At 37.3% G+C, this 25,195-nt stretch overlaps 1 protein-coding gene across 4 annotated transcripts in view; it reads right to left on the reverse strand.

The window, feature by feature from the left end:
- Window positions 1-8,184: 8,184 nt before the first annotated feature.
- The window catches only part of sgk1 (serum/glucocorticoid regulated kinase 1), a 38,170-nt gene continuing 21,159 nt past the window's right edge, over window positions 8,185-25,195 (reverse strand). For 2 of the 4 annotated variants that reach the window (XM_047807058.1, XM_047807059.1), the window contains 10 exons: window positions 21,239-21,299; window positions 12,432-12,507; window positions 12,065-12,140; window positions 11,788-11,976; window positions 11,130-11,261; window positions 10,523-10,759; window positions 10,300-10,395; window positions 10,042-10,197; window positions 9,868-9,957; window positions 8,185-9,336 (listed from right to left, as the gene is read on the reverse strand). In XM_047807058.1, the coding sequence (XP_047663014.1) occupies window positions 9,169-9,336; window positions 9,868-9,957; window positions 10,042-10,197; window positions 10,300-10,395; window positions 10,523-10,759; window positions 11,130-11,261; window positions 11,788-11,976; window positions 12,065-12,140; window positions 12,432-12,507; window positions 21,239-21,299 (1,281 nt within the window). In that variant the 3' untranslated portion in view covers window positions 8,185-9,168. Of the gene's footprint in view, window positions 9,337-9,867; window positions 9,958-10,041; window positions 10,198-10,299; window positions 10,396-10,522; window positions 10,760-11,129; window positions 11,262-11,787; window positions 11,977-12,064; window positions 12,141-12,431; window positions 12,508-12,631; window positions 13,413-13,477; window positions 13,605-21,238; window positions 21,300-25,195 lie in introns of those variants that run through there. The other 2 variants (XM_047807062.1, XM_047807060.1) reach the window with 2 other exon arrangements.

Genomic DNA, 25,195 nt, shown 5'->3' on the forward strand with positions numbered 1-25,195 from the left:
ATTATAAATATACAGCCTGATAAATGTTATATTGATGAGGAGATTGTTGTCCTCAAAGACCACATGGAGTTGGCGTCTCCTCTTTAGTATCGCAGAGTCGAACTGGAGCTGATACATCTCTAGATGTCTCAGGATCCTCACAGGGTCAGCCTCATCTCAGTGGAGGTCCAAAATCTTCATGCACGGAAGACAATCGGCGCTTTTACAATTTCTCTTCTCTCTTCATCTCTCTTCAGCGCTCTCCTATCTGCAGTTATCAGTATTGTTTTTTTTTAGAAAACTGCTGAAGTGTTGAAGTCACGTGCATTCTGTGGCCTCCACAATCACCTGAGGTTAACCTTAAACTTTTACAGGAAGGTCTGAAGTACACAGTCAAGCTGATCTCCATCTCCTTGATCCATCAAAGAACTTTTTCTTCTTGAACATTCAACCAAAAACATTTCAAGAATGGTTAAAGCTTTTCTGGGACTGATCTACTTACTGTATTACGTTTTTCACATTAATATATTGTTATGGGTTTCTATAACAAGGTATGTTATAGTCAGGCAATTTTTCTGATTAATAGTTCTCAAGATAATAATAATAATAATAATAATAATAATAATAATAATAATAATAATAATAATAATAATAATAATATGTCCTCATTAGTAGTTTAATTAGAAAATCTTACACCAATATTCTCCAACAGACAGCAGTTCTTTAATATATATATATATATTATATATAAATATAATATATATATATATATATATATATATATAGTATAGTAGTTTAATTAGAAAATCTTACACCAATATTCTCCAACAGACAGCAGTTCTTTAATATATATATATATATTATATATAAATATATATATATATATATATATATATATATATATATAATCAAATTTTTTTCAACATAAGGAATGCAGGAATGGGATAAAAATATAACCAAAAGGAGGAGGTAGATTAAAAAAAAGGATAAACTATATAAAACATAACTATATAAAATATGACAATATGAAAATATAAATGAAAAATAATGTATATACATATACATAAATATACATAAATGCGTACGTTTTTTAATTATTGTCCATAAAGTGTCCGTGTGCAGTATGGTGTGTATAAAGTGTATAAAGTGGCATTGTCCAGAGTTAAAGTGACAGTGCAAAAAAGGTGTGCAGAAAAACAGTGAAGACGAGAGGTCCATTCTAATCTGAAAATGGCCTCATTTTCCTTCCAATCAAGCCTGAGTTGTTTGAAAAACAAGATCAGCTAAATAAACAGGTGGTATTACTGTAGGTGTGGCTCCTGTTTGACTGGAATGACACCTGCACCCCCACAGCCTTCTGCAGATAAGATCAGACACCCCAGACCTAGAACAATAATGCCTGCAACACAAGCCCTTCCTCCCCAGAATTATTTAATAAAGTCAGAAATACTGTTTGGAACTTGAATGGAGTTTCAGATTTTAGTTACTGTATATGCTTAAAACCTGGACTAAGCAATGCATTCGGGTTTGCGCGAACAAATACAATTCAGAAAGAACTATATTATGTTGTTCCTGGTTGTTCTTTCAAGTCAAGTCAAGTCCAGAAGCTTTTATTGTCATTACAACCATATATAGCTGTTGCAGTACACAGTGACATGAGACAACGTTTCTCCGGGATCATGGTGCTACATAAAACAAAGACAGGGCTAAGGACATGAAAGTAGTCTTAGCCACATAAAGTGCAACTGTGCAACCTGGTGCAAACAGTGCAGGACAAGACAAACAAGACAGTGCAGGACAAAAAACAGTGCAGACATAAAGTTACAAGACAATACAAAAAGTACAAAAAATGCAATACACAAAAGACAATAAACAGTAACAGTAACAGAAACAGTGCCGACCGACCAGTGTATAGTAAATACTGAATATTCAAACAATATTTCGTGCAGTAACATTAGAATGAACACAGTTTCTTAGCAGCACTGCCACTGTCTTTGCCACTGTCATCTATGTAGCATATAGACAAGGTCACTTTATGCAGTATCTCTGGATATATGGCTACAAAATCAAAGCCATGTTTTTTTTAATACGTTGCAATCGAAATGACCCCGGCTTGGGTCTCAAATTGACTCTTCATAAAGTTATTGTAATGCAACATTATTAATATGGAAAGTTTGGAGGTAGATGATAGAATAACAAATTCATGTCACAATCACTCCTACTGCTGTCTGCTACTCATCGATTGTTAGTTCTGACACAGAGCTACTGTGAATTCCTGATAACAGGAAAACATTAAGCAGAAAATTTTCCCCTATCTATTTTCCAAGCTCTTGTGTGACAAATGAAACAAGTCTGTGGGGGATTTGTGTCTGACAAATATGCATTAGAAAGAAGGGCAGTCAGCAGAATTAACGTAAGGTTAACCACAGGTTGAGTTGTCAGGGTCAACCTGTAAAACATGCTGAGTATACAGAATCTTTATATATATATATAGTTTTGGTAAAGGATGTGAGGTATGGCTGCAGAGAAAGGGAAAGGCCTATCAGTGCTCTCTCTGTAGATTTTCTCGAATGCCGCAGAGGGCTTTTAAAAAAATTGGCAATAACACATTCAGTTGTAATTTTATGTTGGTTAAGGCATTTGTTTGTCCTTCTATATATATATATATATATATTTTAATTGAGTTATTTAATGCATAATATTAGGTAGGTTTTTGGAAATTGTTCCTAAATGCATGGACTTAAAAAAATATGGTTTTCAGTCATTTATGATCCTTGAAATTAACTAGAAGAAAAGAGTTCTCACTCTCACTCACTCATTTTCTACCGTTTATCCGAAGTTCTCGAGTCACGGGGAGCCTGTGCCTATCCCAGGCGTCATCGGGCATCGAGGCAGGATACACCCTGGACGGAGTGCCAACCCATCGCAGGACACACACACACACTCTCATTCACTCACACACTCACACACTATGGACAATTTTCCAGAGATGCCAATCAACCTACCATGCATGTCTTTGGAATGGGGGAGGAAACCGGAGTACACGGAGGAAACCCCCGAGTCACGGGGAGAACATGCAAACTCCACACACACAAGGTGGAGGCGGGAATCGAACCCCGACCGTGGCGGTAAATGGAACTATTTGGAACAGACTTCCAATTAGTGTACGGGACTCAGACACAGTCTCAGTGTTTAAGTCCAGGCTAAAAACACATTTGTTTAGTCTAGCTTTTTATGAATAGCTTTTCTTAGGTTAAGGAGAAGATCTGGAGGGTTCATGGGCACAGAGTGTTTGGTGAGCTGGGTTGTCTGGATGCTGTCGTCTTACCACCCTCGCAAGTTGCTCAGGTTTGCAGACTGTGGAGTGGTGGAACGCTTTACATCCCAGGAAGCCTTCATGTCTGTCACGTCTTCTGGCTCTAGCCATAAGTTATGCTGTCATACAGTAAGCTCGTCTTGCCTAAAGTCCCTGTCTGCACTTTGCACATAATTTACATTGTCCATTGCATGATTACAATCATACTTAATTTTTCTCCTCTCTCTCTCTCTCTCTCTCTCTCTCTCTCTCTCTCTCTCTCTCTCTCTCTCTCTCTCTCTCTACCTCTCTCTCTGTCTCTCTCTCTCTGTCTCTCTCTCTCTGTCTAGCTATATATGCCACTCCCGAGCTCCCGGTGTTCCGAGTTCCTAGCCTGATCGTCTCTTCTTACAGAGCTACTTCGTCAATCGTGATGGTTGGAGTCTCGTCGCCCGGTGGTCACCTAGGCCAGGGATCGATCTGCATGGTCAGCCAGTGACTCATGGGATTGTTGTGTATGAAGCCGACCAGAGACTGTCATGCCTTCTTTTGAACCAGTGTTGTGTCAGTCAGATTTACGGTCAGGTCTGTGCTGAATTCAGAGTTTGCGATGACCCATTAGTTCCTCAGGAGCTCTCGGCTGCACTATGATAAACTGTTGTATAAAGATAAAGGACATTATTTACATTTACAATTTTTACTGTAGAGTGTCACCCAAATGAAGATGGTTTCCCTTCTGAGCCTGGTTCCTCTCAAGATTTCTACCTCATGTCTTTTCAGGGAGTTTTTTCCTTGCTAACCTCCAGCTTGCTCATTAGGGATAGATATATAGTATAATCTTAATATTTTTTAAATTAATTTTAAACTTTAATTGTATATATTCATTTATTTATTTTCGTCCTTATTTCTTCTTCTTCTTCTTCTTCTTCTTATTATTATTATTATTATTATTATTATTATTATTTGTTTGTTTGTTTGTTTCCATACTTCTGTAAAATGTGAAATTTTTAAAAGCGCTATACAAATAAATTGAGTTGAATTGAATTGAAATAAATAATTCACACAAATTTTGCGTTTCCAAGCCAAAATTTGGAATTAGGGAACACATGAGATTGATCCATTTAATACGACTTGTTAACTATAGGGGGCGCTGAACAGCAGGATATCACTATGAAATTACAGGGAACCTGTCTGTCTGAAAGCACAGACTACTCTTTCATTCCTGACATGTTTCCTGGTTACAGATCATTTTACTGGTTAAAGATTAGATGTCAGGTTAAATATTACTATCAGGAAGTCTTTCCTCTGGACTTTACTTTTATAGGGAATGTAGTTCACAAAACATCATGCAAAGTGAAAGATAAAGTGACAACCTTCAATAGCAGCCATGTTGAAACCCAGTCAAGTTCTCCTTCAGGATGTTTGAATAACATTTAGAGACGGAATTGTAATCTGTCAGTAGTTATGGCTAAAAGCAGAGGTTTTTATAAACTAATTTATTAATACGTCGTTGTTTCTATAGTAACAACTTACACAGGAATTCGTATAAATAGACATTAACAATGTGTTGATACGATGAAGCAAGTATCGGATGGAGACTCCAGGGTCTTCTTCCAGGTCTTCTTCAAGGATTTGATGTTTTTCTTAAGATTTATTAAGTGTTACTTTAAGATTTCTCAGTACCACAAATCCAAACAAGTTAAATAAAGAAACCCTGATGAAGGAGTGTCTGGTTTTGGCTGGTATAATATACAGGAAGTAATAATAAAAAACTTATTTTGTGGATGTTTCACGATATTAAATAAATCTTAAGACTTGCAAAAACTAGCCATTAGTAATGCTTGACATATTACTGTGTTATACCGTGCAGGAATAAAAAAAACGTACAAAAGGGATGTTAGGATAATAATAAAAATCGGGGTTGCGTTCTACACGTCACACAACCCGCTGTTGATTATTTTCCAATACTTGAATACTCTGTAATTATTTACTATATCTATATAATAAAACTTAGTCATGACAAATGCCCAATGTTAAACTGCTAGCTTATTTGCTGGTTAGCAAATCTCTTTAAACATGCAAGATATAGTCATTACACTCGTTTTTTTGTTTTTCTTTTCGTTCGTTTTTGAGCTACATTGATTTTGTGAGGAAAATCTGCACATTCTACTTTTGGCTGAACTGTTTTTAAGCTCATGGATGTAATGTTACTGTATAAACACAGTCATAATCATGAGGAGCTCTTTAGCGTCGTGTGAAACATAAGAACACCAGCAGGGGGGCAGTAGAACACTGGGAACGGCTGTGAATACAGTGAAGAGAACATGGTGGCCGTTTAGAATGAAGCCTAAACCTGACAGGTTGTTCAGTAATTCATATCTATCGTCACGAAAATCACATTCATTTCAGATTTTTGTCTAGGAACGAAATACACAAAATGATATGATAATCGATTGACCATTTTAAGAAATCTGTACAAATGTCTGAAAACAGAATGAACAATCCATCAAGGAATACAGTATGAGTCCAGTCTGAAGATATTTCTTTTTGCAGTCCTATAAGCATTTGAGTCTGACTGACTCTGAACACCACCAAAGTAGTTAACCATCAACAACATCCTGTCTCACGCTGAGCATATGCACATGTTTGTTGCACCATAAGAGAATTCAGGCTTGTATCTTTAATCTGATTTAAATATGTTAAAAATGCTGGTTTCCATATATCATGTCAAATGTTAATGCGATTCTCTTGAGAGATGACTGCATGGGAGAAAGAAGACAGGCTGTAAATGTTTGTGTTTGTGCGTCAGAGGGGTCAAGTTGTGTAAGAGGAGTGACGCACAAGTTTGCGCTATAAGGGCAAAGTAAAAAAGAAGAAAGTCCATCTGCCAACATCAGGTGAGCTGTTAAACTGTCAGTGACATGAAAAATTACCTCATAACCAGATCTTATAACTAAGAACTTATCGTTCGGTAGATCATTCAGCACAGCGGTCATTCTGCCCTGACACACTGGTATGAATGTTTCAGGTGCTGCAGTATCTGTGGTAAGTTTATTATCAACCAGGAATCACTTTAATTGCCATATACACTAAACTGTTTCAGGGATTTGCCTTGATGACCACTCAGACACTCAACAAACACACTTAGGACTTAACTATTGGTCCGACTTGTCAACGTAAAAGTAGAAAAAAGTTTTCTCTACTTAAAACTCAACAATCTCAGGAATGGTTGATAATTGCATGGAAAACACCAAGACCAGGGTTAATCAAGGAGGTACACAGGAGATCAGATACACCTCATATACTGTTGTATAAATCACACACCACAGACAATTTATCAGAGATGCCAATCAACCTACCATGCATGTCTTTGGACCGGGGAGGAGTATAACAATATATTTAATATTTAATTGTATACATACAATTTTTTGTTTTGTCACTCTACTTATATATCATCACTGTCCGCTTTGGTAGGCTCTCTACATTCAAGCCCACTTCATCTGGATCCTACAACCATTTCATGATTAGTCACAGAAATCAGATTTTTTTGTATTTCCATTTCTGGCATTTAACAGACAGCCTTATCCAGAGGGACTTACAATTTATTTCAATTTATACAACTGAGCAATTAAGGGTTAAGGGCCTTGCTCAGGGGCCCAGCAGTGGCAGTTTGGTGGACCTGGGATTTGAACTCATGACCTTCCTATCAGTAGTCCTGCTGTTAGATGAAGCTTTTGACCTGTATACATTTTACGTATCATGTGCTGCTGCTGCCACGTGATTGGCTGATTAGTTAACTGCAAAAATGGAGTAGGTATACCTAATAAAGTGGCCAGTGAGTGTACAATTACACCCTAAAATGCAAGTGTTCAACATATATATTCAACTAAAGTATTGGAACTCGTATGCCAATTCTTTTGTTTTTGCTTTACACTAATTCAGGGGTGTCAAATTCACAGTGGGCCAAAATATAAAACTGAGATAAAGTCACGGGCCAAACTGAATATTTATTGAAAAATGAACTGCAACTGATTCGTAATGTTCAACCTTTTTCATGTGGAAACAAACTTTAGTTTTGCTTAAACACAGGATTTGGAACAACCAGAGCTTGATATTACAAACATAAGAAATTAAATTTGAAATAAAAGACACATCCGGCCATCCTTAAAAATATTTTGGTTTGCAGTAACAGTAAAAAAAAAAAGATCGGGAGGTAGGTCTATATTTATTTTAAAGTTTCAATATAAAAAAAGTACAATTTTGCTGATGGTGATTACATAAGTATGATTTTAAACAAATTAGCATATCGTGACGTCACTGACTGGGTCTTCAACACGTGCCTTCCGGCGCATCATTGCAAACCCTGGATGCTGGACACAGTTTTTCCAGAACTTTGTGCCAAGTTAAAGCTTTGTCGAGCTGTTTTAATGAATTTTTTAGATGTATTATGGTGCCCGAACCCGTTAATATCATTTTATTGCTTTTGTATTAGTTGTTTGAAAAGTAAAACAAAAAAAGGGTCGGTCTTAACGCAAATTTACAACCGGCAAGTCGGTCGGGCTTAAATTGAGTCGGTCCTAAATTGATAAGTTCGGTCGGGTTACGGCAAACAAGATTATTTTTAAGGATGGCCTCAGTGGTGTTCGTTTCGAGTTTGGGCCAGAGTTTGACACCCCTGCACTAATTAAAGACATTTGGGTTTGAGGTCAAAACACGAATATGACAGGGGCCTTTTAATAGGTTTAGATATAGATTGGCATCTCATTACATACATGTTTGTGTGTGCTCTCAATGGAAAAGTTCAATGCTTTTAAATGGTTCCTTCTGATTTTTAACCTCATTAAGATTAGTTCTAAACCCTGAGATCACAAGCCCCGAGATCCGGTAAACGAAAAAAGGGAAATTGAACATTTTGGGGAAAAATAACAATATTGTTTTATTGCAAACCAAACAAACAGTCACATAAATCAAACATTTTACAGTACATGTATAACAGTTATCATTACATGTAAGCATATCCTTAGTTGCCTTGTTCCATATATATTAAACCTAATACACAGACTCAAAATTTACAAACAAACTTAAATAGCAGTACGGTCATATCGAGTGGAATGTGGCAAGCGGATGCAGACGGAATGCTTTTATTTTCTGATCGGATTCGTTACGTCACAAAAGTAGGCTGGAAGACTAAAAGGTGAGACAAATGCGTCTGATTGGTCAGTCCAGGCGTCTATCTACACACATACATAGCAGCAGATTCCTTCCAGCTTTGGCCCACTCAATCAAGAGGAATGGGGAAAAAAAATGGACATGATGAAACTAAAATAGAAAATAGATGCTTAAATTATAGGCAAATTGTGCAACCAAACTTGAGGTCATGCAATTGGTGACAGAGTGTGGTCATATGACCCAGAGGACTCATGAGGGGAGAGGGAAGATGAAGGCACATATACACACAGTCCTCTGGAAACAGAGCATTCACATTCTGACAACAGCAATACCCTCAAATATGTGGGTGGGAAAGAGAAAAAAAAAAAGAAATTAAAGTCCATTAGCACTCCTGCACATTCTCTCTCTCGCTCGGTCCACCCAGGACAGTCTGACCAAGACATATGTAAGCGGAGAAGTAACCATGCTCTGCGTAGACAAACAAGACAACTATGATGAAGAAAGAAAGTCAATTCTCTCATGTGTACGTTTTAGGCCTTTAAACCAAGGCCTATGGAGCTGCCCAAGGCCATGTGCAAACAGGGGCCCCCAATCTGGGGGCGGGGCAATGGGGCTGGCTTCATTCTCATAGTGATGCACTACAGGTGGGACTCCATGGTACGGCATTTCCATGGCAATGAGCTACGGTTTCAGAGTTTATGGGATGGTGTCTCCATGGTGACAGGCTACAAGAACGAGTCCATATTAGGAGCGTAGGAGAAGCCCAGAAAGGCCTCGGCTGCGTCGCTGATGCTGGCCGTCACCAGAGCGCTGTCTGGGGAGCAGCCGATGGAGTTCGGCACCGGCTCGTCTGTGAACTCCGGATCAAAGTGCCGCAGGTCGTTAGGGCCGGTCTGAAAAAACATCACAAAAGTGAATTAGCTTGAAGAAAGATCATGTGTGCATCTGTATTTAAAACATAAGGATCGTTTCATTTTATCATGGCGTAGAGAAAGCTTCATCACCGGAGCCAGTCCTATATTTCCAGCACGTTTTTGTAATTTTGGGAATTCCCTAGACTATTCCTCATTGAAATTTTGTAGAGAAAAAAGTATGTCAGTATGCAAGCTAAAATTATGTTTAAAATGTTAATTAGCTCAGTCCATAAATGAAATGCTTAAATCCCTCGTGGAAAGGATAGCTTTAAAATTCGATTAAAAAGAAAAATGTGTTGGACTGTGACTTTTGGTGACCCCCATATCCCAAGCCGTTATCTTAGGAACTCCCTAAGGAACCGTAGCAACACTGGGAAAATCTTAAAAGCATCGTGGACAGCTAAGGAAATGTAGAGCGTCTGGAAAATACACGGCTTTGGGAGCATGGATACTTTCTGCAATCACGACCCTTACCCCTACCAAAAACATGGGGAAAAAAATGGAACTTACCACGTTGGGGTTGAAGGGAGGGGTGAGTTTCTTAGCATTCAGATCATCCCAGTTAATGGGGGAGAAGAACATGTGGTTCTTGATCTCATTCTGTTTAGAAAGCAAAAAGGAAAAGATAAGCCATTGGATCACAGCGTGCATTAGTGTCTCAGGCACTGTTATTGTTACACTTACAAAGTCATCGGTGCAGCCTAGTCTCTTTGTACGGTCCTTCTGCAGCAGACCCTCCAGCAGATGGCGGGCAGCGTTTGAGATGTTGGGCTTCAGCTGCAGCGGCTTGTTCAGGATGTTGTCGTACATCTCGGCTGTGTTGCGGCTATAAAACGGAGGCTGTGGGCCGGATTAAAAAAAGGTGCAGGGTTAAAACTCTAGTCTTGGTTGTGGGTGTAATTATATAGCCGATTATGGCTGCTTGTATTATGCAAGACTCACCAGGCCATACAGCATCTCATAGAGCACAGCGCCCAAACACCACCAGTCTACTGTCCGGTCATACGGCTGCTTATGCAACACCTCTGGAGCCAAATACTGAAAGCCAAGAACAAATAAGATGAGATAAAAGCACCAACTATGTATAGGTATTTAACAAAATAGAGCCACATCAGCTCCGCTGGTCTCTATGGTAATTGTCAAGTAGCAGACGGATGATGCGTACCTCCGGCGTCCCACAGAACGTGGACGTGGTTCCGTTCGGCTCAATGTTCTCCTTGCAGAGGCCGAAGTCTGTTAGGATGATGTGTCCTTGCGAGTCCAGGAGGATGTTTTCAGGCTTTAGGTCCCTATAGACGATGTTCAGTGAGTGCAGGTAGCCCAGAGCGCTGGCGATTTCAGCAGCGTAGAAACGGGCACGGGGTTCCAGAAAGCACCGTTCTCTCTGAAGGTGATAGAACAGCTACAGAAAGAAAGAAAAAAGAATGACTGACTACGTCCTTGGACCTACATCCTGCAAGCCATATTTAATCAGAGCTTTCTTCACTCTTCACTCCTCCAACAATAGGAGGAAATGAGAGTGTACTCTACTGAAAGATATAACACACACACACACACACACACACACACACACACAGGACTAAAGCTCAATCATGGCTAAATTGAGCTCCCCCCCCTAACACACTTTTCCTGAATAGCTCTCTTTAAAGAGCACAGAAGGGATATCCGCTCTCTGTCTCCGTCTGCCCCCCTCCACCCCATGCTGTCTCACTTTGCCTTTACTCACTTTACTTCTCTCACAAAAAAAAAAAAAAAAACTGGGATAGTCTTACCTCTCCTCCGTTGATGTAGTCCAGCACAAAGTAGAGTTTGTCGGCAGTTTGGAAGGAGTAATGCAGCCCCACAAGGAACGGGTGTTTCACATTTTTCAGCAACACGTTACGCTCGGACATGATGTGTTTCTCCTGCAAAGTCCAAAAGAACACGTTCAGGGAAAAAACAAGAAAACATCCCAACCTTAAAATTAATGAATGTAGAATTATTTGAAGCATGTTGGAAAAGTACAACATTTGGCAACCTAATCTTAACACTTATACAATGCACCTTTGCTTACCACAGACGATACAGAAAACAGTGTAACTACATTTGTCTCAAAACGCTTTTAAAATGCATGCACAAATTCATCAAAACTGTTCAGAAATAATTTTCTAAATATGTACAATGAATCATTTTAGAGATGGGACTACTTTTACAGAAAATAAGATCTCAGTGAATCGAGGAAATATGGCAAAGTTCTTGTACGTGATAAGCACACTAATGCAACAAATGCAGTAGATAGAGAAATGGTGGAATATGCCTTTAATATGTTCTAGATGTCCCAAAATGTTGTACTTAATCAGAAAACACACACAAAAAAAAAAAAAAAAAAAAAAAACCACACACTAGACACTAAACCCAGTCTGGCCCATTTAACGAGATCAAATTTCGCACCTCTTTCTTTTTCAGGATGGCTTTCTTCTGCAGCACTTTAACCGCATAGAATTGGTCGTCGCCGCGATGCCGAGCCAGAAGAACCTTCCCGAAGCTTCCTTTTCCGATAACCTTTAAGAAGTTGAAGTCGGAGGGTTTAGCGGTCGGGTTGGACGAAGGACCCAGGTTTATCTGCTGAGACGGACTGGGCTACAGGACGAGATGGATGCACGGTCAGATAGATGTATGCCACACTGTGGGTTTATAGTGTATGCATAAGCACAATACAGGTACTTACAGGAGGAGAAGGGTTGCTCGGCATCAGCTCAGGATCTTGCGGTGGTGTCAAGGTCAGGATGGAATCCACCTCTGGGCTGTAGGATGCAAGAAAGACCAGAATTATTATTATTATTATTAATAAAGCAATCAGTAGTGCTATGATGCATGCATTCATTGTCTTTGCATAATATATTGCATCACAAAATAATCCATAAATTTTTTTTTTAAATATATTTTTGGAAAATGTTTTGAACAACAAATAAAAGTTTTTTGGGCAGGAAAAAAAGTCGAGATAAATTAGAATTTCCCCAAATTAATTATCAGTTCTGGTTGGTTTTACTTCACTAAAACCTGTTTGTTTATCATTAGGTGAAGTAAATACTCACTGTTTGCAGGCGTAGGAGCTGGTCGCCAGTTTCTGAATAAAGTCATTCAGTCCCATTTTCCTCTGTTTCATAAAAGCTGCGAGAGAGAAAGAAGAAAGAAAGAAAAAAAAAAAAGACATAAAAGAGTCACTTGATATTCTTCCAGTGAAGCAGGTTGGCATGAAGGAGCTCTATTCATCACAGCTATAATGAAAGCCTACCACTGAGATTAGCCACCAGTCCCCTTGTTTTAGAGTAGGTCATCGCGGGAGCGCTCACGCTCGTCTCCGTTTGGATGGTCATGACTGTCGCTGTACTTTTCCAACACGGGCACGAATCCAAAACGACACAAAAGCCTCACTGAACTCCTACACTGCACTTTCCTCAATTTATACCCAGACAGCTGTGGGCGGAGACTTCTCGACACGCTCGAACGGATCATTGACCAATCAGACGACGCGGCGTTTTGAATAGTTATGAGTCACGAGTCACGCCCCTCCCACGCCCGCGCGCCACTATAACGTTCCATTGCAAAAAAAAAAAAACACTAAAAATCGGATTCTCACGCACAAACGCGTTGCCAGATTGGGTTGGATTTAAACCCATTTTCTTTCCGATTAAAACTTTTTTTTTATCCCTATGCCATAATCTGTTTGATTAAATATCAACCACGTGTTCGATTGAATTGTTTAATCGAAGTTAAAGTTAAAACGTACAGTAAAACATTTACAGTGAACCGAATTATGTAGTAAAAAAAAACAACATCTGGCAACCCGGATAACATAAACCGTGATTAAAAAAATTATAGTTTTTATAAAGTAACACGTACGACACCGTAAAGTAAATAAACTTGCTAGTAAAGAAACACACGGTTGCTTTATTACATTCGCGTTAAACGCTTGAACCCGAATAAACAATATAAAGCATCTATTTAATATCGCAAGTGATTATTTTTTTTCTGTATTTAAGGGTCCAGTCACTGAGATACATTTAGCTAAATGCTAAGCTAAATGAATGAATGAATGAAAATAGCTTTGGACGTCATTTTACACCATTTAATGTCCTACCTGATCAGAGCAAGTTTCCTGACACAGATATCACACCGACGAACCTGCCGGTAAACCCACGAGCCCATAAGAAGTCAGTGAGCTCGCGCTCTCTCCTTATTGCACCGGGTGGCTCGTGCTACGCCGACAAAAAAAAAAAAAAAAAAAAAAAAAAAAGCGAAAGGAAACTTGTGCCAAAAAAAGTTGCCAGATTTCAGTCAAATCACCTTTTCCAAATCGACTCACGATTCCGTTTTAAAAAATGTATATACTTTCTATTTATATACGTTAAATAGCACGGAATAAAAATATTCTAAAACACATGTTTTAACGTGTAGGTGAAGGGATTTTATATTCGAAACATTGACTTTTTGCTCTTATAAAATTATGAAAAACTTCCACGTCCAAGTCTGTACCTTTTCGAGAACCTTTTTATAAGAAACGGAAGATAAATACCTTTATAAGTACAGCAAACAAAAACGATGTCTAAAGACAACAAAAGTTTAACGAGTGTCATATAAATAAACCAAATAACCAACACTAAAACTGTTTCTATACTGTTTCAAGCAAGAAAAAAACAATATGGCAACCCTGACTTTAGCTCATAAGTGGTAAAAAAGCAATAGAGTTAAGAGTTAAAATATTTGGACAATATCCCTCACAAATCCAATCTGCACCAGTGTTATATATTACTAAAATTTGGAAACCTTTAATAGAAAACATTCACACAATGTCAAAGGGAACAATTCGATTAAACCTGTCAATCATAGTGCTACAAGCTTTAATAGAATAGAATTTTATAGAAATACTAAAAGTTCAACTGATTGATTGATGATTACACCAAAAACCCTTTTCCAGATGTGCTGTGGGGGTGAGCCCAAAGTTGGATTTATATATACATATAAATTTAAAAAAATGTATAAAGGTACATCCATGGGACAATTCGGATCCAGATGTTGTTTGACACCTAACTTATGTAAGCTATAGCTTTTGGTTTGAAAAGAAAATTTTAAAAAGCCCCAAGACACAAACCTTTGAGTCTCTCGTTGGTCCTCATTGCCTTATGAGCTGCCTGAGAAGTGAACTCAACCTGGACCAGATTACTTTATCACACGCTATTCAAGTCTCCTTATCAGGTTTACCTGACAGATATTAAATGTGTTAAAACCAGGTCAAGAGTTCTCACAGAGGTGACACGGTGTGATTTAGTGCTGTTCATGGACTCCTAGAAGAAAGTGCATTGAACTATACATTTCCCTGTTACTATTGTAACTTTATTACATATCTTTTAATTGGAAACCTTTTAAAAAGGTTTATGGTACAGAATTTGGCCTATTATTGCCTTTTCGGAGTAAAACATTATGTCAGTTTCTAGGTAGAAGATTCGTACAAAAGATACACTTAAAGGTATTACTCCAGATAAAAGTAATTGTATGGAGTAGTACACATATTTCTTATTACTATGCGGTTGTTGAAGTCTTATTTTATCAGTCCATTTCGATTTCCCTGTAGCCCTTAGAGTTTTTCATATATTAAGATTGTTCCTGCATTTTGTATTTGTTCTACATTTTTATTCACGACCCTTTACAGATAAAGCCATGCATCTAAAAACAAAAAAGCAAGAGCTTCTTTTCTATCTCACTATTTTCTTGTGACATTCAATGTCATATTAATGAGATATCCACCGTACAGTAGTGTAAACGTCGGCACAAAGATCCACTGCAAAGCAACAATATGATAAAGTTAAGCTTTGTTACGGCAGAGACTTGTTAGGGATTTATGAAACGACGTGCACGATGACATTGACATCGGGATTAGCATGCAAGTTGAAACTTTATAAAGTTATCTGTTTGATCAGGGTGTACAACAATCTGGCAACCCAGCATAAAGAACGACAAAATAATTGTTTTTATAAAGTAATGCGAATGACACCTTAAAGTAAATGAACTTGTAAACAAGTAAACAAGCACAAAATTGTTTTTACATTCAGGAAGTGAGAAAGCTGGACAGACTACAAGACTAAAGCACCACTGCATTGCTTTCCTTAGGTAGAGATAAAGGGTTGGTATTTGCAGGTAGTTGAACAGCGCAGTGTTGTGGGCAATGTATTTTTCATTTTGTGGTATAATTTCAACCCCTTTTTCAACCCAACCTGCTAAACTGTGATGTGGAATTGAACCTAAAGGCTATAAATGATATGGTTTATAATAAAGTTGTAATCTGAACGTACGCTAACTGCTATTTCATGGAACTGTTTACTTAACAACGATTTTATATACTTTTATAATGTCTATAAAGCAAATATATGGAGATATTAAAACAAAAATTTGCATAAGACGGGACTTCAACACTTCCTCCTAGTTCAGGTGCAAATCTAAAGCAAATACCTTCCAGTGTTAGTGGAAAATTTGTCATTTGTTTGTAAATTTGATTCCCTGCAAAAGCATTAATTTAACTGCCCAACGTCTGAGACTTAAAAAGAGACAAAACATCATCAACAACAACAAAACATTGACTAGACGAATGTCTGGCCCTGAAATGATGACCTCAGAGAAAAGGTGAAGTTCAACATCAGGCATCACTCAACCGAGAACAGACAGGAAAAACAAAGAACAAGAATCATCTGTGCTGACAATAAACAAGCCTACAGTACCTTTACTTTGTTGTCTTCTTTCAGGAAGTCATAGAAAAGCTTCAGTGTCAATCACAGAGGTGTATTTTTAACCTCACTACCTTTTACAATCCAAAAAGTGTTAAAAGGTTTTATACTTTTTTCTTTACACACACATGTAGTCTTCTTTTGTACATAGCGGCATCCATAAATGTGAACAAACAAGGTTAAACATCAACTCATTTATAGAAAGATTATCGTCAGCTAGTTTGCAGGAGCTTTAAGTCTAATTTTTTAGTTTTTAAATATTTTCTAAATCTTTTCTGCCACTGACTTTATAGCATAAGCTAACAAGACCAGATTTTGAAAAGGATTCACAACTAATATTTAAAAATATTTATCATCTCTATTGCCTTTAGATTGATGGTTAGCATGAGTTAATCTGACAGGATACCTGAAAGAATTTTTAATTTATATCACTTAATGTTGTTTGTTCTCACGTCTAATGCTAGATAAACAGAAAACACGAGTTAGCCTGACAAAACGGTCAGTTAACTGATGGTTGTAAACGACTTTATCTTTACTGTTAAGTAGACTGTAATCATGACCTAACCTGACAGGATTTCTGTGAGAATTTTAAAGTCATATTTAGACATGTTTATCATCTTTACTGCTAAATCTGGACAGACAGCTAACATGAGCTAACCTCACGACATTGACGGCTAACTGGTGGTTATACACGTTTTTTTTTATCTCTAATGCTAGGTAGACCGCTAGCATGAGCTAACCTGACAGGATTTCTGTGAGAACTTTTGGATCACAGAAATGTCTGTCTTTACTGGTAATGAGGTAGCATGACATGACTTTCAGGATGTCTTTCATAAATATTAGTGATGAGCTAAAATTAGACAACTTTACATGAATAGACAACAGATTATCATTTTCACTGCTAGCTACTAAGATAACATTCCGTAATAGATCTCAGAAAACATGTTGATTAATGGAATCACATTTTTCTTGGAGCCCATATCATAGTTCCAGTAAAATAATTATTATTGAATTCATATTTGAATGTATTACTTGACATATTTGCTTATTAGCGCAAGAGGCAAAGCCAATCTGTACTAACTGACTGCTCTACAGGCTAATTTATGTTGCTGTCAAAGTCCTCTGAGCCCTGATGGTGAGCTTATGGTGATTCTTTAAAATCCAGAAAGCCCATATATATTACATAACATATACAAATAGAAAATACCTTGTTAGTTGACCACGATGAATGATTAAAAAATAAAGCCTATAACATTCAAAAGTTTTTTGCCTCTCATGATATTGATGTCTGCTTTTCCACACGAGAAGACTATGTTCTTTTTCCATCCATCATATGTAGATAGATACAACACACTTGTAGTATTATGTCTTCATAGAGCACTGAGCCAAGTCCACACATTCACACTGTACACACACACACACACACACACACACACACACACACACACACAAACACACACAGACGTCAGCCAGATGATTCGAAGCTCCCTAGCTAAGCGGTTAAATAACCTGCTGTTCCCTGCACACTGACCTTACACTCATCCGTCGTCACATAACATCAGCTTTTACCGAGCAGCCATACACAGCTGCCATAATTACGACTCAGAGATGAGTCACTGTGTTATTGTGTTTTCTGTAACAGGACTAGGCCTGGTTGTGGGTTTGTTTGTTTTGTTTTTTTTTTTGTTCATGCTTTAAGACTCAAAATCTAGGCTTTTTTATTTCTCTCTCCTGCTGACAATTTTTTATTGAGGCATATTTTATCTTTCTGTAGTGTGTGAAAGAGGCTGAAAGACAAAGATCTGGTATGAACTGATGATAGAAGAGGATTATGAGGATTTAGACCAGCAGGATTCAGCTTTCAGTGCCCAAACACTGTTTTTATTTGTGCTTGAATATTATTACGTAATATGATTTAAAAACCTAGTAGAGTCTTGAACAAAATCCAGCCATTATGTATGCTAATGTGGTTTTGGAGCGTAGTGTTTTGGGGTTCCGTGACATTACATAACCACACACACACGTGTATGCACAAACATAGGCATCCATCCTGGAGACGAGCCAGATCTAGATCCAGTGTTGGCAGAAACTTGCTACAAATGCTCTTTAGCAAAGGTGGCTGATTTTTATGAGATAATGTAAATGGATTTAGTGCATGACTAAGCAAGCTCAAATATCATGTTTTTCAGTGTTTCAACAAGGACTAAAGTGGAGAGCTGCGGCTTTCTATAACATCATGTTTCTGTTTGACTGTGCAGCCCAGATAACAAATAAGTGACAGCCCACACTTACCACTTCCATCTGGCCACGAAATGACGTTGATGGAATCCGGCCACCAGAACTCGGCCACAAGTCGACCTTGATGAGTCCGCATATCCGCCAGGAAATGAACCAGTGGTTACAATTAAACTATTTTTGGATTAGAAACTGAACTGCAAGACATCACCATTAGCATTTGGACCACTTTGGATCCAGTTTCCAAATTCCTTGAAAGCTATAAATACTGTATCTCTGCAAAATTTTAATTTCAATTTCACTAGTTTAAAATGAAGTTACTATTTATCTCTAAAATTGATCCCTAGTAATCAAGACTGAGGTGGTGAGGAAAAACACCCTGAGATGATATGAGGAAAAACCTTGAGAGGAACCAGTCTCAGAAGGGAACCTCATCCTCATTTGGGTGACACTGGACAGGAAATGATGTCAATGTAATTAATGTACTTTTTACAACAGTTTATAGTAGAGTGCAATTAAGTAACCAAGAGCTCCTGAGGAACTAACAGGTCAGAGTAAGTTCCAAGTGATCCTTGTATTGTCTTCTATCTGGAACCATAATAATTACATTTACATTAAAAACTAAAAACAGGTTTAAGCATTCGAAGATCTACTTTGAACGTGTGTACACTGCCAATCCGTGCGGTTGTGGTTGTGTATTTGGCACTAGCTCACAAAAATTAAACAATTACAATTATTAAAAATATCTCCTGGTCTTTTTAAACTTAAAAACTGTATCAGTGCATTTTTAAAGTGTTTCATCGAAATATTTAAAATACATTTTAATAAAATGTCAAATAAAAGCTAGTCCTTGTGAGTGAGTTATATATCACTTGCATACATTTTACAATGCAAGTCATTTGGGAATGAAACACATTGTGTGGATTGAACATATACTGCTAATGAATCGTATTATTATCATGTCGTAACTTATCAGGGGCCTCATGGTTCAGTCTAGCGTTGTAAAATCAGGTTAGCAAGTAGAAATAAAAAGAAATCCAAGTAGAAAGTTTATAGGCCCAAAAACTATCACCCAAAACTCTGCTGAAAACCCAGCAGACATGCTGATTACGTCCTTCCATATTTCCTGACTTTACTGTACTGTTTCTGTAGTAATGAGCAATGTGGACACTTTCAATCATCTACTCTGTACCAAGCTTTAGCTTTCCTAGTATCTCTTACTGTAATCTAATACAGTAGGCGTTACATGGACAATATAAAACTATTCTCAGTCACTACTTTTGCTATTCAACCATATCATTTTGATATAAATATGCATATACTTATATGCAATACTGTAAATATGCATACATAAACAAAACTCTGATTTTATATTGTCTAAGGAAGAAACAGGGCGGAAGGAAGTCATACAGTATGGTATAAATATTATGCTGCGGAAGTTGTTAGTGTTTCATACGTCTGTCTTTCTGATAGCAAACAATTCTTGTTAGTCATGTCATTTTCTTATGATCTGTGAGTAATAGTTGTTTTTTTTCTGTGACGCTAAATGCTTCCTGTTTGTAAATAAACAAACAAATACTATGGTTCGTCAGACATCATGGAGTAGATGAAACACATGAAACACCGCTATTTGGTCAACATGTATAACCAGTATAAGTTTTGATAAATTTGTTATATCACTTTTAAGATCCATCTTAGTGAGTACAGTGGGTCACTCTATGCTTTCTTATGAACAGACTGTGTGTTCAAGGTCTTCTGGAAAGTTTGCATTGATGAGATGGGAAGTCGTAATTACCACATCAGGCAAGTTACATTTACATTTATGGCATTTAGCAGATGTTCTTATCCAGAGTGACTTATATTTAATCTCATTTTATACCACATACCACCAAGTTCAAGTCGCTTTGGTCGGAGCATGTTGGAGGTGTACCTTGTTTTAATTAACTACAGAACTGAAATCAGCTTCTAAGACGAGGAAACATTCAGTTTCAACTACAGTCAATGCATGTATAAATTTTGCCTTGTTATTTTACCGAAAACCGTAATTATGACTTTGTGTGCAGTTCATGGTGTTCAACTCGTAAATAAAATCTTTCAGATATGAGTTAAAAACACCAAGAGTTTATTTGGAATAAAAAATTTTGGTCATTTAAAAAAGTGCTGAAATTTACACAGCACCTAGAATTTACCTCTACGGACTTACAGACTGCTCCTTTAAGTCTCAATTTATTAAGCCCCTTAATACAGGTCCCTTTATGGCCCATTTGACTACAGGAACGTCTACAGTTTTCTAGGTCCTTAAAAGACGCATTAAAAAGCTTTTCAGTTATTCATTTTCACCTGAAAAAATTTCATACACCTGAACCCTGGAGCTGTGAGGCATCAGCACTACCACGCCGCACCATGGTGTCATCCCTGACACATTGTTTCACATCTTTAAAGTGCTCACTTTGTGCTAATCTTTAGCATTTGGTTTCCTGAGCATGCCATTAGCGTCCATAAAATGAAATTTGCCTTAATGTCCTCACAAACAGAATGCAGGCAGAGATAATGGCTAAAATAATGGAAGCGGATATAATTGCCTAGGCATTTCTTCTAGCCGGTTTGCGCTGTCGCTTTTGTTCATGACATTTCCAGGTTGTTTTCAGCTTCGACACAATTATGAGACAAAAATGTGTGAAGAGCTGCAGTGAGTCATCAGGCTTTATGAGCATTAATTAAACCGGAATGCTCTTGCTTTTCTACATATTTTAAGCAGAGAGAATTATTAGGCAGTTACAAAAAGCAGGGAGTTTTTTTAAGCTCTGGAGGAGGAAGAAGGAAATGATCATGACATGTTACATAATCAGTCCTGAGATGGAAATGAAGGTCTTGTAAAGAGCTCTTACTAGTGTCTGATGTGCACCCGTAGTCTGGATCAGATTCTCCATGATAATAGAGGTCCATCGCCTGAAAAAAAAAAAAAGGCAACAAAGCTGGTCAGCATGGTTTCATCTTAAATCCTGAGTTTCAAGTCCTGACTTTCATACGAGCTTCAGATTAACCACAATTTTTGAGTGAGACACAAAAAAAGACAATCAACGATGAACATGGACACAACGAAACAGGAGCAACTTTATTTTTAGCCTCTGTAGAAAACATTTAAAGTAAATTGACAAGTGAATATGAGGGCAAACTGACCTTAACTCGACTGAGTGAAGAAACATGGATAAAAAAAAAGGATAAAATCGACTAAATGAAATAAAATAATTTTAAAAAAAAAGAATATTTTGTTATTCTTCATCCTCCACACTTGCTAGCTTTTGTATGATTAAGGAGTAATGGGTCGGAATTTGGATGGAAATGTAGTTATTTTAAATTTATATGTACGTTTCTGTTTTATTAACACATTCAGGTTAATGTTTCATGCTATCCTGGAGACTTATTAGCAAGATTAGCTTTGTAGCTTCGTTGTCTATACTGTACGTGTCTTGTCTGATCATGCGGGACTGTCAAGTGTCACGCATTGAGAGTGACAGTCATGCATTTCGGTCTTTTCTCACGCTCTCACGCCACACATCGTATTTCTCACGCAGAAAAACTTTTTGGACTTTTTATCATATGTTTAAAATGTCGCAGCACCCAAAATGTATCAGTCCGCACCGTACAATCATACACGTCTCCCCTGGAGTTCTTAGTCGAGCCCGACACTTATCAGCCAATCAAAAAAAGAGGCTACACAATAGCCAATCAGAAAATAGCACTATTGTATATGGGTAAGATTTAACGCAATAACCAATGAAAAAAAACAACATACATTACCGAGAGTATTTTCGATGGTCAGTTTAAACAAAACCTCAACACGAAACAGCTTGTCTCTGGACGGGACATTGTCCTCAATCATGACCCTAAAGATGGCTGGGCTTGAGCTGAACTGTTTTAAATGGGAGCAACATTACAAATGATAAAGGAGTCCAAAAAGGCAACAAACACTTACAATAAACAACACCAGTCATTATCTCTCTCTCTCTCTCTCTCTCTCTCTCTCTCTCTCTCTCTCTCTCTCTCTCTCTCTCTCTCTTTCTCTCTCCCTCTCGTGGTCAGTGATCCTTACCAAACAAAACAACTCCCCCATTATTATTTCTTTTCTTTCTTTTTTTTTCTTTTTTTTTGGGGTGGGGGGGGGGTGGGGGGGTGGGAGGGGAGATGTCACACTTGCCTGTCTTCAAAACTTGAGAGCCCTGGATCATGTGTACATTTGATTTTCACCTCCTTTAACCCATATTATGGGTTAACAGAACATTGTTTGTGCAGCTCCAGAGCTGCAGTATTAGGTAAATCTGGTCTCACCTTTGCTTGTTATACAACTTATGATAAGCATCTTGATGCGGATAAAAGATTTCCTCTTATGTAGCTCAACTTGTGTTGCTTCGTGACATACCTACAGTATTCCAGCAATAAATGACCTGAAATGTCATCTACATTTACTTCCTTCATTCATGAAGCTCATATATTCTGAGGTAATAGGCAAAATATGAAAATATGGCTATGTTTAAAATGACACGTTTCATTTAACTGCAATCATGACCTAATATTTTTGCAGACAGTCACACTGTTGCTGTAGCCAGGATACTATATGAGAAAGTTTAGCTGCACACAATAGCGTTTATAGGCTGCTAAACTATGGCTCCATCCTAAGCCTGTAACCTCTTGTTTAGTTTTGTATCATTATTCTAATGAACCATGTCTGTTTTTCCTGGAGAAAAGATGAGTGTAGCTCACAGCAGGGAGGCTGGGGTATGAAAGTGAAAGATTTTTGACTGCTAACCTTAACCTACTTACTTGATACATGATACACACACACACACACACACACACACACACACACACACACACACACACACACACACACACACCTTCCTGTGTCTAAAAATGATGCCTCTATTCTCTCCCTCATTCTTTCGCTCTCTCTCTCCCCCATATTTTTGTCTTTTTTCTTCCTCTAAAGTTTATTTCCCAGACTCAGAGACTGTATCCATAGCGATAGCAGATGTAGGCCTCATCAATAATGCATGACAAGTTTTTCTTTTCCTTTGCTAAGTACCACACAGCAAGAGTTCTGCACAAATCCCTTCGCTCTCTGCAGCACACGCATATTGCATTAAATAAATTGAAGAGAGAGAGAGAGAGAGAGAGAGAGAGACAGAGAAAGAGAGAGAGAGAGAGAGAGTGAGAGAGAGAGAAGGAAGATGGCTGCCATGATTAATGCACACACCCTTATCATACAATTTTCCCATTGGTTACTGACTTTTTTGACACCCTAACCACTCAAGTTAAACAATGGAGATTGTCAAAAAGCAGCTTCATAGAGATCCAGAATATAGGAATGACAGTGCCAAGGAAAAACTTCCTGAGAAGACATAAGGAAGAAGCATTGATAGGAACCGAACCCTAAGGGGAACCTCATCTGGAAGACACGGGATCGTAAGAAGATGGTAAATCATTTCTCTTTATATTAATACAATAAATCTATATTACTGTATACTATAGAGTCAAGCAATGCAAGTGTGTGATCTTCAGTATAAGAATCAGGGTCCTGTAATTATTATTATTATTATTATTATTATTATTATTATTATTATTATTATTATTATTATTATTATTATTATTATTTTCATTTCTGTTGGTATCTCAGAAGTCTGAATGATATAAAAAAAATCACTGCTTTATCACTTTAGATTCTACAGATAGATGTTAGTGATATATAGTGACTTAATTTTAAACTTTAAATTTATTTCTTATTTCTTCTTATTCTGTCGCTATACTTCTGTAAAGCTGCTTTGAGACAACATGAATTGGTAAAAGCACTATACAAATAAATTAAATTAAATTGAAATGAATAGAGCCTTGATGCCCGACAGGCTCCCCGTGACCCGAGAAGTTCGGATAAGCGGTAGAAAATGAATGAATGAATAAATGAATGAAATGAATAGATTTACATCAAATCAAACAATACAATATTACAATATTGATATTTGATATATAACAAGTGCAATAAACGGTCAGGTTAAATATATAAATAGCTCATTTAAATAAAATAATGATAATAAAATAAATAATTATAATAAAAAATAATAAAATAACAATAAAAAAGAAAACGTTATATTATTATTATTAATGATAATAATAATTATAACTTCTAATACTATTAATAATAATAATAATAATAATAATAATAATAATAATAATAATAATAATAATAATAATAATAATAATACATAAAGCTACATTTAAATTTGAAGCTTATTTTATTGAAAAAAAAAATTTTTTTACCCTAAATTCCTAAAGTTACATCATTATAAGATACTATAATGCAGTTCACTAAAAGCAGCTGTTGTGTCTTGTGCATATTCTTACATCTCACATGACCCAGACAGCTGCATGCATTCACTTTATCTTCTAACTTCTTATCCTTTGCTGTTTTATAAGTTTGTTTCCAAATGATGACATTCTATTAACAATTGTTTTTTGTTCATAATGTGATTCCTTGATAGTAATAAAAAGCACCTGCCATCTTCAAAACCAGTTTTCATGAGATTCCATGTGGGAGTCTTTTTTAATGACCCCCTTGGAGACCGAGATGGAAGTCGAGCGTGAGCTAGCATTAGCAATGCCGCCTACTCTGAGCTAACCAGGCGTATGTGTTTCAGCCTGAGGAATCCGGTTCCCAGCAAAATCGATACGGCCCTCACGATCTGCTCTGTTATGGTTAAACCTCCCAGATTGAAAGGAGTGAAATGTGGTGTAATGACACTGTAATGAAGGCTGTACAGTCATGTGTGTGTATCCGAGTCACATGTGTGGTA

The sequence above is a fragment of the Tachysurus fulvidraco genome, chromosome 23 (assembly GCF_022655615.1).
Source record: "Tachysurus fulvidraco isolate hzauxx_2018 chromosome 23, HZAU_PFXX_2.0, whole genome shotgun sequence".
NCBI lineage: Eukaryota > Metazoa > Chordata > Actinopteri > Siluriformes > Bagridae > Tachysurus > Tachysurus fulvidraco.